We start from the raw sequence: 15,985 nt of genomic DNA on the forward strand, positions 1-15,985 counted from the left end.
GGCTAAGGCAGTCCAATGAGTCATAAAGGTAAAGGGACCCCTGACCATTAGGTCCAGTCGTGGCTGACTCTGGGTTGCGGCGCTCATCTCACTTTATTGGCCGAGGGAGCTGGCGTACAGCTTCCGGGTCATGTGGCCAGCATGACTAAGCTGTTTCTGGCGAACCAGAGCAGCGCACAGAAACGCCGTTTACCTTCCTGCCGGAGCGGTACCTATTTATCTACTTGCACTTTTACATGCTTTCGAACTGCTAAGTTGGCAGGAGCAGGGACCGAGCAATGGGAGCTCACCCCGTTGCGGGGATTCGAACCGCCGACCTTCTGATCGGCAAGTCCTAGGCTCTGTGGTTTAACCCACAGTGCCACCCGTGTCCTTCAATGAGTCATAGAATCACAGAATTGTAGAGTTGGAAGGTCCACAAGGACCTCTACAATTGCAATACAGTGGTTACGTACTTAATTCGTTCTGGAGGTCTGTTCTTAACCTGGAACTGTTCTTAACCTGGAACTGTTCTTAACCTGAAGCACCACTTTAGCTAATGGGGCCTCCCTCTGCTGCCGCGCCGCTTCTGTGCAATTTCTGTTCTCATCCTGAAGCAAAGTTCTTAACCCTATTTTTGGGTTAGCGGAGTCTGTAACCTGAAGCGTATGTAACCCGAGGTACCACTGTACAATGCAAGTGTGGTGCTCAAAACGGAAGTGTGCCACTCAAATAGGAGGATATTCGGCTTCCAAGAAAAGTTCGCAAACTGGAACTCTTACTTCCGGGTTTGCAGTGTTCCGGTTCCAAGTTGTCTGAGAACCAATGTACCACAGTACAGGCATCTTTTGCCCAACATCGGGCTTGAACCCACAGTCCTGAGATTGAGAATCTCTTGCTCTACCAACTGAGCCATCCCAGGATGCCAAATTTCCATTTCCCGTCTGACACTTAGATTTATCTCTGTCTTTTCTTCTGATATATTTACTTGGTTTGTGTGAGGGGTTTGCTTCTTTTTTTCTCCTATCCTATCTCTCTTTTGTTTTTCAGCTGACTTTTTACTATGGAACTATAGACCTCTGGTGTCCCCTGCAATACTATGAAGAGATGAAGAGGGATTTCCCGGATGGAGACATCCGATTGTGCGAGAAAGGATTCAAACATGCTTTCGTCATTGGTTCCAGTGAGGAGATGGCTGAAATGGTTGCAGACTGGGTGCGAGATGATCTGGCTAGGCTGTAAACAGGGGAGTGAAGCAAGTAGCAACAGGACAGGAAGTATTTTAAGTGTTTTATGGGTATGTGATTATACTTGAAAATGTTTGCTCCTCATTACGTTTCTACAGTTGCAGCTGGTTTCCTCTAAAGGATGTGCCACAAAGGAACTTTGTGGCCCGAAAGATAGTCCCATTGACCCTCTGAATCCCAAAGGTGCCTCGAATGGATTTTGTCAAATGCAAAACAATACCGTAAACAAGAGTATGCTACCGGCCTTGGCTTCTGAACACTAAACTAGCATGAGATAAATCACTGCTACCAGTTGGGAGCAATCCCCTCTGTGAAAGGAGTGGTTGAGGTTGAGTTTCAGACATGCATATGCAATTATGTGTTGTTGTTTTTCCCCCAACCTCAAGAGACTTGAGTGAGAAAGTCAAGGCAGGTCAAGCATCACAAACAGAGCTTTCATATCCCCTCAAATGCAATACTGTGAATGTATGTGTTCAGGGGCAAATTACTGAGGGTGAGATGTCCATGAATGTAGCTTCATGTGTGAATCTGCCCTAAGATCAGAATGTTAAAATACTTCAGTATGGTGTAACAAAATCCTGATAAAGCCAATCATTTGCTGGTCACAGCACCAAGCTCTAAATTCCTTTTTATCTCACGTTTTAAAAAATTGTTCTCAAAGAATGCCAGGGAGATTGTTTTTTGTGCAAATACTTCATTGAAACGTTTTCTGTTTAAAATTTTTAAAGAGGTATGGAGAAAAAAAATTAATACATGAATATCTGAAACAGTTCTGAGTACATATAAGCCACAAATTACTGGGTTGTTGTTGTTTTTTCAGTCTGCTAATTCCATTCCAAACTCTTTCCTATCAATTCCACTTTTTAAAATATTCACTTTTCAGGAGACCCAAGAAAGAAAATTAACTGGGTGAGAGAATAAGCCTTCTAAACTGCCCTTGATTCTTAAGGGCCTCTTTTCTTTCAGCATGTGAGAAAAGAAACCTGTTTCTGGACCATAATACTTGGGACTGCAGTAGCAGACTCACATGATGGATTGAATGCTCCTCCATACAAAAATGTGGCCTTGCAAATAAAAACCTAGCCATCAGGGGGTTTTTAACCTAGTTTATTGTTTCTCCCCTTACCTGCTAGTTTTCCAAATGCAGGGGGGAATTGTTAACAAGTAGTAGTAGTAGTAGTAGTAGTAGTAGTAATAATAATAATAATAATAATAATAATAATAATAATAATAATAATAATATAAATAAATAAAAATGAAGGAGGTCTCCTGTCAGTTTCCTTAACAGGTTCTTACTTGTCTGGGGAAAGCAAGCTGAAAAATTAAGAATGCTGAGTAGCTTTCTCCTGAAACCAGACTGTGGTTTTGTATACCTTCCAGATCACTTCTTCCCACTCTCAAAAAGCTGGCATTGACCATTTGGCACATGGCATTGTATATCATTGCTCATTCATTTGGGGAAGAATAATAGAATCAGTGCTTTTTTTCTGGAGGGACGCAGGGGTACGCATATCCCTAAACATTTTGTCTATTTCCTGTATTTATTTTTCCCAATTTGAACTATAAAATGGCAATTTTCTTGAGTCAAAATGAGAGTACCCCTAAACTTTTTTTAAAAGAGAAAAAGCACTGCATAGAATCATAGATTTGTAGAGCTGGAAGGGGCCCAAGGGTCATCTAGTCCAACCCGCTGCAATGCAGGAATCTCAGCTATAGCATCCATGACAGATGACCATCCAACCTCTGCTTAAAAACTTCCAAGGAAGGAGAGTCCATCACCTCCGGAGGGAGACCATTCCACTGTCAAAAGAGCTCTTACTGTTAGAAAGTTTTTTCTGAAGTTTAGTTGGAATCTCAACTTTTTGTATCTTAAAGCCATTGGTTTGAGTCCTCCCCTCTGGAGCAGGAGAAAACAAGCTTGTTCCCTCTTCCATGTGACAGCCCGTGAGATAGTTGAAGACGGCTATTATATCTCCTCTCAGTCTCCTCTTTTCCAAGCTAAACATGCGCAGCTCCTTCAACCATTCCTCATAAGGCTTGACATCTGGACCCTTGGTCATCTTAGTTGCCCGCCTCTATACTCATTGGTTTATCTCTGGAATTCATTGTGACTCTAAAAATAGACCCTAAAAATGTAGTTACCCCAATATAACAATACACACACACACCCCAAACACCTTAAAACCTTGTATTAGTATTTGCAATAGCCAAGATGCTCTTGTTAAAAATCTGAGAATGGAAATAATTTTGGACATCATAAATAGGAATTTTGAGAAAAATCATTGTTGCTTAAGACCGAATATTTTGAAATGGTTGCCAGCAGCGGCACTCAAAATGGCGGGCAGTGACATCATGAGCCCAAAATCCTGTGTGGAAGAAAGGAGAAATCTCTGTAGGCACACATAGCGATTCGACCCATGACCATTCATCTCATGCCCCATTTCCAGCTATTGTTGTGCCACTTCACAACAGTGTGAGAGGGCCCAGTGGTGTGGCACTAGTCATGTGTCGACAATATTGAGCTAAATGGTCTGACTTCATGTGCAAGCATCAGAAAGAGGATTAAGGGGGTTCCTTGTCCCTTCGTAGCAGTGCTGGAATATTTATGATGATAACTTGCACCTGTTCTTCACGGGGACATAATGTTGGACCAGGTGATATGCTTGCTGTCTTAAATGTTCTGATTCATCTCTGTAAATATTGTTGCTTGTGAAGATAAGAAGGCTGTTGGTCTATTTCAGGAATAGGCAACCTAAGGCCCAGGGGCCGGATGCGGCCCAATCGCTTTCTCAATCCAGCCTGCGGACGGTCTGGGAATCAGCGTGTTTTTACATGAGTAGAATATGTCCTTTTATTTAAAATGCATCTCTGGGTTATTTATGGGGCATAGGAATCCATTCATTTTTTTCTCCAAAATATAGTCCAGCCCCCCACAATGTCTGAGGGACAGTGGACCGGCCCACGACCGAAAAAGATTGCTGACCCCTGGTCTGTTTCAGCAAAATCTGTTGCTCGAAATGAAAACCTACTAATATTTTGTTTTAATTTGATGGAGGGGTTTTTTGGAATTTAAGCGTGTTGTTCTTCAGTGTAGGAATAGACATTTACACAGCTGCGTGCATTCCTACAATATTTCTGTGTGTCAGATGTAGTCGGCAGAGAAATATTTGTGTGTTCATAGTAACAGAGTTGCCTACCTACAGCACCAGAAGAGGGAAATCCAGCCCTTAAAATGTTTCAACAATTAGTTAAAAACATCCTGCCTACGTAGATTATGATTCTGGTATATTGAAGCAGGGAATTTTTGTCCTTTTGCAACATTGGCCAAGAAAGCCTTATTCAAGTGTGTGGTGGTTCTGCATTTTTGCTACAATCCCATCATCTCAGTGAATTTAACTTGGAATAATTGCAGGATTTTAGCTATAAGCCTCTACATCTAGATTTCCAACAAATTTAATCATAGGAGTACTTCTGTTTTCTTGACATGAAGCACAGTATAATGGCGTGCTTACTGCTGGTAGGCTTATTGAGATGATTCAAGTTACACGCATTGGATTGTTCATAGATTTAAGCCTGTTTTGCAAATTATACGCAAGAAATGCTAAATCTTTGGTGCATTTTTCACCCCTTGGGACTGTCATTCATCAACAGTCCACCCTGTGTCCTATTCAGTGGGTTTTTTCTGGGGGGATGCAGAGGGACGCATACTCCTAAACCAGGGGTCAGCAAACTTTTTCAGCAGGGGGCCAGTCCACTGTCCCTCAGACCTTGTGGGGGTCTGGACTATATTTTGAAAAAAGAAAGAAAGAAAGAACAAATTCCTATGCCCCACAATTAACCGAGAGATGCATTTTAAATAAAAACACACATTCTACTCATGTAAAAACACCAAGCAGGCCCCACAAATAACCCAGAGATGCAATTTTTTTAAAAGGGCACATTCTACTCATGTAAAAACACGCTGATTCCCGGACCGTCCGCAGGCTGGATTGAGAAGGCGATTGGGCCGGATCCGGCCCCCAGGCCTTAGTTTGCCTACCCATGCCCTAAACATTTTGTGAAGCTTTGTGCTTTTGTCCAATTACTGTTTTTATTTTTCCTGATTTGAACTATAAAATGGTGATTTTCTTGAGTCAAAATGAGAGTACCCCAAACATTTTTTTAGAAAAATAAGCACCGGTCCTATTTATTAGTTTATTTTGAAGGCAATTTTTGTTATTATGGAAATGGTTTAATAGTGGTTTTGAAAGAACACGTAGTGGCCGGTGAGGGCTTCAGACATTAATTCTCCTAGCCCACTCACTTCCCTGCAAATTCTGAGATTTCGGAGAAACCGATGAGATATCTCCTCTAAGTGACCAAGAAGCCATGTGATATGATGATGGAAGCTGGTATGGAAAGGGACCAGACCAATTTATGGAGGAATTTCTAAATCTCTACATCCAGAGGGAGTTTCCCAAGCATGGTTTAGACCACAGCTCCACCTGCATCCCTAATGCAGAATATATGGAGCAAAAGGTAAAGGGATGTGGGTGGCGCTGTGGTCTGAACCACTGAGCCTCCTGGGCTTGCCGATTCAAATCCCCATGATGGAGTGAGCGCCTGTTGCTCTATCCCAGCTCCTGCCAACCTAGCAGATTAAAAGCATGCCAGTGCAAGTAAATAAATAGGTACTTCTGCGGCAGGAAGGTAAACTGCATTTCCGTGCACTCTGGCTTCCGTCATGGTGTCCCGTTGCGCCAGAAGCAGTTTAGTCATACTGGCCACATGACCCAGAAAGCTGTCTGTGGACAAACGCCAGCTTCCTCGGCCTGAAAGTGAGATGAGCGCCGCAACCCCAGTCACCTTTGACTGGACTTAAACGTCCAGGGGTCCTTAACCGTTACCTTTACCTATATGGAGCAAATAGCACATGTGTAAGTGGAATGCTGTGGAATAAACATTGTATTTGCTTTAAGGAAATAATAATATAATATAATATAATATAATATAATATAATATAATAGTAATAATAATAAAATATAATGGTTGGTGTTCAGTAGTAGCCTTATAATAAGGCATGAGAAATATCTAAGTTTGTCTATTGGTTTCATGATTCGAGGAATGGGTTTCTCCATGTTGTATTTTGTACCAAAGTGCTTGCAAATACTCTTTCCTGCTACTGTGAAGACTTAATAAATATTAACAGTTAAAATCAATAACTAATAAAAATGTTGCATAATTATAGAATGGCGGAGGTTCCTGGTTTTTTGTGCTTTTGTTTTTTTCATTCTGACTGGTGCATTCTAAAAAAGCCATCTGCAAAGTTATTCAGAATTGAAATGGTCACAGTCTGAGTAATAACACCCTGAACATGCCTAATCTCAAAAAATAAACAGGCTCAGCCCAAGCCTGACTTGGGTGGGATGAAGGAAATCCCCATCAGACATCTTAATCTTAGGTAGGAAACTAAAAATAGTTTGCTGGATCATTGAATTGTTGAGTTGGAAGAGGATCATCTGCCCCACACAGGGATTGAACCTGCAACCTTATAGCATCATCAGCACCATGCTCTAACCAACTGAGCTAATTTAGCATCTTCTGAAGTTCATTTGAAAAGTCCCCTCTGCTCATGCCATATCCTCTCTATCCTCTTCCGGTAAATGGTCTCCTGGGCTTTTATATTGCTTCAGAAACTTGTTTCAGCACAAGAGACAGTGGGATAAAAGTAGTTTGTGAATACACCTGGACCATCAATCAAAGCACCTTCAGTGGTTTTATAAACAACATTGCTCAATCCAATTTCCTTCTGGTATGTCAGTGATGAGGAAGCTGTGGTCCTCCAGGTGCTTTTTTGGACTACAAATCCCATCAGCCTCAGACAACCTGGCCAATGGACTGGGATTATGGGAGTGGTAGTCCAGCAATACCTGGAAGGTACTGGAGAAGTGGAGCAAACATAAAGTGCCACCACTTATTTCACAGAAGGGAGGACTATATAATATACCATCCATTCCATAGATTAGCTCTCTTGTTAGAATGGATCTTATTCTTCGTCCTTCCCTCCAAGCACATTTAGGAGACAGTATCTTCAGACTTTACACCTGCTCTAGTTTCATGTCTAAACTCCTGGATGTTCCATCATGACCAGTGCTATTTTTCTAGAAAAAGAGGTGCTTTGTTCTCTTATAATGGCAATGGCTCTCACCTGAGAGTTGCCAGAACTGAGTTCTGGCAAATTCCGGCTGGGGGGAAAAGCCCTGAGCATGACAGATACAAGTACCAATAATTCACAGCTAAACTGAGTGATACTTTGGGGGTCCTTTATGTGTAATATGATTTTTTTTAAAAAAAGTGTCCTGTCCCACAAAGTTGTTGGAAGGATAAGCCCAACCAGCACCACACTCACACAAAAGAATGTAAAGTAGTTTGCACATGAAAAGTGCAGTAAACATGGATAAATATTAAGAGGATTCTATTGGGAAAACTTAGCAATCAGTAAAACAAATTGCATTTGTAGTTGGAAGAAAAATCAGCTGTGCTGCTTCAGGTAATGGGGTTGGAATCAAAAAAGGCAAATGAAGCACATATCAATAAAATATTTAATAAACTTATCTGTACAAAATATTTAAAAGGTTAATTAAGAGTATACAAGTTTGCTTATTTAACAAATATATACCACTATATATGTTCAAGAAAATATATATTGCTTGTTTACAGTTCATTTACAATCCAATATGTACAATCTATTTAAATTTTAGAATACATACACACAATGCATTTACACCATCACTTAACTTCTCTCTTCCATAGAACATTTCACACATTCAGACCCAAATAATTTTTTTTATCCAGAAAAAAATAGGCTTTTTAAAAAATGAAAACACACACATGGAAATACAGTAAACGATAGTTTCAACCGGAATGAAAAATAGGAAAGAGGGAAAAAGAGAAAAATCTTTGTGGGTTTTCTACGCATGAGAGAAGAAAATGTATAAATTAAAAATGTGGAGCGGTGGGCGTGGAGCTCTCTTCCCTTGGTAAAATGGCAAGCAGTGTTTTTGTACTTCGGAGTGTGGTGGCAGTAAAAGCGTTTGCCTTAGCCGGTTGGAGAAATATGTTCTGACAACGTTTCTCTAGGGGTCATTAAAAATATGGAGCAACGAGAATGCAGCCTGTTTCCTGCAAAAATGGAATCTAGTTTCTTGATAAGGGGGAAAGAAAAACACAAGGAACAACAGTCCCAACCTTGGCTGCAGTTTTCAGATCCGGATGCTAATGGCCTGGTTCCTAATACTGAGAGCTTTAGGGCCTCCTTGCCGATATTTTGACTTCCAAACATGCTTAGCCCTTTGCGCAGTTATTCCGGTGAACAGTAGCTGCACTCACTGCAGAAAGAAACCCTCAAACGTATAAAATTGATACTGGAGAAAATGCTGATTAAAAAGCCAGGAGGGTTGCCAAAAAGCTCTGCAACAGAAGTCCTTCACTGAGGAGGCATTCCTGAGGTCTGACCACAGTTATAGTTAAAACTATTTGGAACCCAACAATGTGAAAAATGTCAAGATGTGCAACACTATTTTTAATTCTAGATATTTTTCACCCTCTTCCCCTCTGGTCATGTTTTGAAATAAGTTGCATTCATGGAACCTGATTCCAATCTCACAGTAAATCAGCCGTATCTCCAGCAAAGTCAATGAAATTATGCTGGATTCCAACCACTGGGGTGGGGAGCAGAGGGGATCATGTGTATCTATATGTCTGCTTGCATTTGCACCTACTTTATTAGACTTCAGCTTGTTTAGCAGATTTTGTCTTCTTTTACCTTTGAAACGGTTGTCTAGGGACTCATCAGCATTAGTAAAAGAAAGTGTCTTAAATGTGACACCAGATGGCGCTATGGAGTTCCCATCTTTCAGCAATGCGATTTCCCATTTTGAGGTTTACAATGAATTTTCCTGATATATTTTTTTAGTGCCTAGATCCAGCCTAACGCTTGTTGCAAAAGCACAGATGGCTTTGCAAAACACCTAGGCTACTATTCTGTTGTTTCTTTAGCTTCAGAATGGCTTCTGTAGGTAGGTCCAAGGAGCATACGCCATGTGAAGAAGAAGAGTTTGGATTTGATATCCCACTTTATCACTAGCCTAAGGGACGCAGGTGGCGCTGTGGGTTAAAGCCTCAGCACCTAGGACTTGCCGATCGAAAGGTCGGCGGTTCGAATCCCCACGGCGGGGTGCGCTCCCGTTGCTCGGTCCCAGCGCCTGCCAACCTAGCAGTTCGAAAGCACCCCCGGGTGCAAGTAGATAAATAGGGACCGCTTACTAGCGGGAAGGTAAACGGCGTTCCGTGTGCTGCGCTGGCTCGCCAGATGCAGCTTGTCACGCTGGCCACGTGACCCGGAAGTGTCTGCGGACAGCGCTGGCCCCCCGGCCTATAGAGTGAGATGGGCGCACAACCCTAGAGTCTGGCAAGACTGGCCCGTACGGGCAGGGGTACCTTTACCTTTTTAAGGAGTCTCAAAGCGGCTAACAACCTCCTTTCCCTTCCTCCCCCACAACAAACACTCTGTGAGGTGAGTGAGGCTGAGAGACTTCAGAAAAGTGTGACTAGCTCAAGGTCACCCAGCAGCTGCATGTGGAGGAGCGGGGAAGCGAACCCAGTTCACCAGATTACGAGTCCACCAGATTACGAGTCCACCGCTCTTAACCACTGCACCACACTGGCTCTCTGTGAGACTTTAAATGGCAAGCCAGGGGTTACTGTTTTTTAAAAACCAGATGTCCACTACATGCATGCATGCCTCATTAGCTGCAGGTTTTGCAAGAATGCAGCCACAGTCCTTCTTCCCATTAGGTGATTCCCATTCATCTCAATGGGAGCAATCAAAAGAGAAAAGTCCAGCACAGCTGAGTTCAGGGGTGCCAACTTGAATAAAATATTGGAGGGGGCAGGTCAGCCCCACCCGACATAATTGATCACATGACATGGTGCAGGCACACAAAATGAATGACAATCCCCACCAACTTTGGGGTGGCCCAACCCCCTCAAATATTTTCGGGGGGGGGGCGAAGGGACCTTGGCCCCTACGAGTTGGCACCTATGGCTTAGTTCCACCGATTTCAACAGGACAGAGGACTTTGGTGAAAACCTGTTCATTGTAGATGAGGCTAAATCACAATCTGTAAATCTATAGTGACACACAACATCTGTTGTGCAGGAAATGCATATTGTGTGGAGCAGCCTTTACATATATACCAAACTTTATCCAGGCCTCTGATGTGAAAGCAGAGCTTTGCAGGTTGTGAGCACGACAGAAGTTGGCTTTCAACCGCAAAAACTTTAAGCTAGTCTCCTCCAACAAGGTGTGCTCCAGCTGTTGAGCACGGCAACAACAGTCCCAAACGCTGCTCATGTTCCATTGCTGTTCTAATTATCCTAAAATTCTTTCTCCTCTTAGGAACATATTTTAAAAGTTTAATCCTCATCATCAATTCTCCCTTTCCTTATAACAGGTTTTAGCCTACCAGTAATGTGGCGCCGTGGGTTAAACCACAGAGCCTAAGAGTTGCTGATCAGAAGGTCGGCGGTTCGAATCCCCATGACGGGGTGAGCTCCCGTTGCTTGGTCCCTGCTCCTGCCAACCTAGTAATTCAAAAGCACATCAAAGTGCAAGTAGATAAATAGGTACCGCTCTGGCGGGAAGGTAAACGGCGTTTCCGTGCGCTGCTCTGGTTCGCCAGAAGCGGCTTAGTCATGCTGGCCACATGACCCGGAAGCTGTACGCCAGCTCCCTTGGCCAATAAAGCGAGATGAGCGCCGCAACCCCAGAGTCGGTCACGACGGGACCTAATGGTCAGGGGTCCCTTTACCTTTACCTAATGTTTCCTCTAGTCAAGTTTTGCCCCATTCTCTTCCATTGCCACCTCACCAGCATGCTGCTCTCTTAATATTTCCTCCTGGGCTGTCGTGCCCTTTTCTAAAACTATGCACACACAAGACACCAAGTTCTAGCTCTTTCTGCACTTTCCCTCTCACAGTCAGATCACTCGGATCCACCCTCAACTTTGCTGAATTAGGGTCAGTTTCTTAGACACGGAACACACTGGTTTTATGCCTGCAAAGAAGCACTGTGTCATTCAAAATGCTGATAACAAACTTCTAAAACCATATAGTAATATGAACTGTTGTTCTAATGCACTCACAGCAGGGAATCTATTTGTAAAAGGTTTGTATGACTCTGCTTGTGGAAGCTCACTGGGAAAAGATATCCCCTATCTTCTATAATCACTCCCTGGGACCGACTGACCAACATCAAACAAGTTGACAAGATGTCCATTCCAGTGCTGGCTTCAAACTATAACTAAAATCTTCTCCTCTCCCCCGAATTTGAAGTGTGCACAGGCTTTCTGGCTTCCTCCTCCCTCATCCCTAGTGTGGAACAAAATTCCTATCTGAAAAACTAACAGTTTCTGGACACCAGAAATTTGATGACAAAATATCGCTTTGAGGGAGTAGCACTAGGCCTTAGGTTTTATTGTATACCTCCAAGTGTCTTACCTCCAAAAGGGAGAACAATATATTAGTTACAGTGTTCATAGCTGTCAACCTTCCCCTTTTTGGCGGGAAATTCCCTTAATTCAGTGCCATTTCCCGCTGCTACCCCAGATTGTTAGATATCCCATAGATTGTCCCCGGGACAGGTGAGGCTGCTGATCCCTTATTTTCAAGGCTGCTGATCCTTTATTTTCAAATCTGAAAGTTGACAGCTATGACAGTGTTTAGAAACTCAGACATATAATCTAGGCACTGAATGGCCTCTTAAACCAAGGTTACAGTCACCAAAAAGGAAAGCCTAGTTGCTGTTTCTGGGCCAGATGGCTTAAAAGTTGCATTTTTCAATACAGTGGTACCTCGGGTTAAGTACTTAATTCGTTCCGGAGGTCCATTCTTAACCTGAAACTGTTCTTAACCTGAAGCACCACTTTAGCTAATGGGGCCTCCTGCTGCCGCCGCACCGCCAGAGCACGATTTCTGTTCTTATCCTGAAGCAAAGTTCTTAACCTGAAGCACTATTTCTGGGTTAGTGGAGTCTGTAACCTGAAGCGTATGTAACCTGAAGTGTATGTAACCCGAGGTACTACTGTACAACGTTTTGGTTCCTGGAATTCGTTCTGATTGTGCAGATAAAATATAGCGGATAGAATTCTGCAGGATGTGTTGCTAGTGTGTGAAAACAGTCAAGATCCAAGGATCCGCAAGCATGCATCTCCAGATGGTGGAGATACCAGGCACCATCCTGACACCCAAGCATCTTCACTCGGTCACAAGTGGCTAATAGCCAGGTGCAAAATGTGTCTGGCGAATTTCCGAGATGCAAGTAATGAACGGCCATGTTAGCATCCTTATTTTCCATTCAGAATTCTTTGCTACGCAAGGGTTTGGCGAGAACAAAAAAACTTCCATGCAGGCCTAGAGCAAAAAGAAGAACATGCAAGAAAAGCGTCCACACAACGACCCATGAGGGAAGGTGAGGTGACTGCTTCAGGGGGCAGCAGGTCCTATAGGGATCCTGATGTAGACCATTACTCCCTCCTTGTTCCTGATGCAAGTCTTCACTCACCTTTTCTTCCCTGGTGGGAAGGAGGCACTATGTTGTGGTTGATCTGAGGCAGGTGAGTGAATGTGCATCAAATAAGAGACTCACATGCAAATAAGCATACGTCAGGGCTTGCTTCTCTACATTAATCAATTTAGGTGGGTTTGATTTTGTAATCCAGTTTCGGATTACTGTCAGGAAAAGTTAGAAGTGGGCCAGCCCAGATAAAATTCTGAAGGTGATTGTTATGTTTCTGCTCCTGAAAAATGCATCTGGGTTGGTGAAAATTGCTGCTTTTCCTGGGAAGGAGATGCAGTGATGGAATAAGCTTCGCCTGTTCATGTTGCACTTGCCGTGGCGCCAGGTTGCAACCTGAATAGCAGGTATCGCAATGACCCTGCTCAGGCAGTAGAGCGTGAGATTCTTAAACTCAGGGTCGTGGGTTTGAGCCCCACATTGGGCAAAAGATTCCTACACCGCAGGAAGTTGGGATATTAGGGTTGCCATATGTCCTCTTTTTCCAGGACATGTCCTCTTTTTTTGCTCTTCAAAATGACAACCCTAGATGTCCATTGTGGCCCTTTCCAACTCTACAATTCTATGACACACACACACACACACACACACACACCAGGTCTTGTGATTTGGGGAATAGACTGCATTCCTGAGTTCCTTCTAATTCCTGGATCCAACAGGGATTCAATTGCTGGAATAGCCAGGGGTGTTTCTGGGTAATGGGCCACGTATGGGTCATTAAGATAACAGAAGAAGTGGCTCTATCTGTTAGTTAGAAAGACAAAGGCCAGAGTTGGTGTGCTTGACCTAGAAGCTAGAAGCGGACAGAAGCCAGAGAGAGAGCCATGCCTGATTTCTGCTTGAATCCAAGGCTGTGACTCTGGGAGAAGCAAGACCTTCTCGGGTGTTAATGCTGTGAGCTCCTCCCTCGTAGGCTCAGGTTGTATATATGTGTAAATAAACCATATATTATAAAGACACCATACGCTCCACTGACCCTGTTGGGTTCAGAATAGTTTAACTATAACACAGAATCTACAATTCTGTGATTCTATGCGCAAGCCTCAAAACAGGTTTGTTGATTCTCCCACGGAAGCACTTGCTACAGTTTCTTTCCCCTCGCAGGGGGAGAAAAACCATATTTTGCTAGAAAAGTGCTACTTACAAGCCTTGAATTACCAAGACCTTAAGATGGCCCTTAGAGACACAGGCATGAGGCTTCCCTTCTGCACTGAGATGTCAGCTCCAGGCCTGTTAAGACAGAGATAACTCTTTGTCTCCCATCAGCCCCCAGCCAGCACGGCCAGTTATCAGAGATGGTGAGAAATTTTAGCCTTTTTCTCAGGCTGCATGTTGAGAATTGTCCCTCCTTTGAAGTGAATGGCAACGGAGAGAGAGGGAGAAGTTCTAGACATGTAGTACGAAGGACAATAGATCCATCTTTCTATCTAGCACATTCCTCATTCTGCTCCAAAAAGTCCATTTTTTATTTCCTGCAAACAGTAAAAATTCTTACTCGTTCACCTAGAAGCAGAGGGCACCCAATGAAGTGAGCATGTACCAGCTTTTGGATAAACTAAAAAGATTTTTTAACTGCTCAGTGATGAAACAGTGCATCTCTCTACCACCACAATTAACACAAGCGGAAAATAACACATGGGAAAATAAGAAGCTAATGTATATCAAATCAGACCAGAGTCTTTCATTTAAAACATGTTCATGATTAAACCAACATAACCATCCAGGCATTACTTGCTCTGGATGGGAGAGCATGTTTGGTCACTGGTGACATTTATGTATAAGCAGGAGATGATAACCAATGGACCCTCTAAGACTCAGCGCCAAAGCCATTTACTTGGGGAATCTTCCAGGTCTCTTACCTAAACACCTTTATTTATTTAATATAATTTAGCAAGAGTTGGCCACTAGGCTTAAAGGCTATTTGGGCTACTTAAAGCATTCTTCTTAACAGCAAGGCAATAAACGTAGCCATGAATGTGAGCTTTCTACTATATCTATATCAACAGATATAGACAACAGACAAAAGTTGTTTCCTAGCATGCCATTATACTCTAGCACATTGATCTTTAGCTGCTGGCTTTGGGACCCACTACCAATAATAATGCAGGTTATTGGGACGTGGGTGGCACTGTGGGTGCCACAGAGCCTAGGACTTGCCGATCAGAAGGTCGGCGGTTCGAATCCCCACTCTGGTAGGAAGGTGAAAGGCGTTTCCATGGTTCCATGCTCTGGTTCGCCAGAAGCGGCTTAGTCATGCTGGTCACATGATCCGGAAGCTGTACGCCGGCTCCCTCAGCCAATAAAGCGAGATGAGCGCCGCAACCCCAGAGTCGGCCATGACTTGACCTAATGGTCAAGGGTCCCTTTACCTTTACCAATAATTAATTATACCCCACCCATCTGACTGGGTTTCCTCAGCTACTCTACCAAGTTGCAGCCTCATCTAAGGTGGGTCAGAACACCAACACTAACAGCATACAAACAGCGTTCGAAATTAGCCAGGCTCCAGGTGTATTTTTGCACCTGACTATCGAAGATGCTTGGGTGTCAGGATGGTGCCTGACATCTCCACCATCAGGAGGTGCATGCCTGGTGGTCATTGGTTCTGAACTGTTTTCACCCACTAATACAACATTTTTCAGAATTCTATCATTATACTTTATCCGCACAACTGGAATGAATTTCAGGAACCGAAATGCTTTTTCTGTGCAGCCTGAGTAGGAGCGGTGAACAGTGTTATAGTGAATTGTTGTAGCTTGTCGTCACTTACCCCAACCAACTGCCTTGCTCACCGTTGTGAAAAATATTCCTACATTATGAATGGTCTGTGTCACCAATTGAGAAAAAGAGGTCGGAATAGGCCAATATATATTGTATGTGGACTGTCCCTGGATCAAGTGATTTTTCTTATTTAAGATGTCAAAGCTCTTAACCTGGCTCAAGGTTGTCATCTGAACTAGCCAGATGTTTAACTGATAAATCACAGCCAGTCAATCCTTTGAAAAATAAGTCTTTCCCAAAACGGCAACTCGGCATTCCATTTTGGCAACTGCAACCTTGGTTTAAGGTGCCATTTGGCTATTAGATTAAATGTCTGAGTTTCGAACATAGCATACAATTATATATGGTTTTATATGGAACAGGT

The 15,985-nt window shown here is 43.2% G+C and overlaps 1 protein-coding gene across 1 annotated transcript in view; it reads left to right on the forward strand.

Annotated features, from left to right (window-relative positions):
• LDAH (lipid droplet associated hydrolase) overlaps positions 1-1,404 on the forward strand; it is a 100,880-nt gene extending 99,476 nt beyond the window's left edge. Inside the window, exon 7 of the mRNA XM_053380874.1 lies at positions 1,030-1,404. Within this exon, the coding sequence (XP_053236849.1) occupies positions 1,030-1,221 (192 nt within the window). The 3' untranslated portion in view covers positions 1,222-1,404. The remainder of the gene's footprint in view (positions 1-1,029) is intronic.
• The last annotated feature ends 14,581 nt before the right edge of the window (positions 1,405-15,985 follow it).

Source organism: Podarcis raffonei, chromosome 3 (assembly GCF_027172205.1).
Source record: "Podarcis raffonei isolate rPodRaf1 chromosome 3, rPodRaf1.pri, whole genome shotgun sequence".
NCBI classification, from domain to species: Eukaryota; Metazoa; Chordata; class Lepidosauria; order Squamata; family Lacertidae; genus Podarcis; species Podarcis raffonei.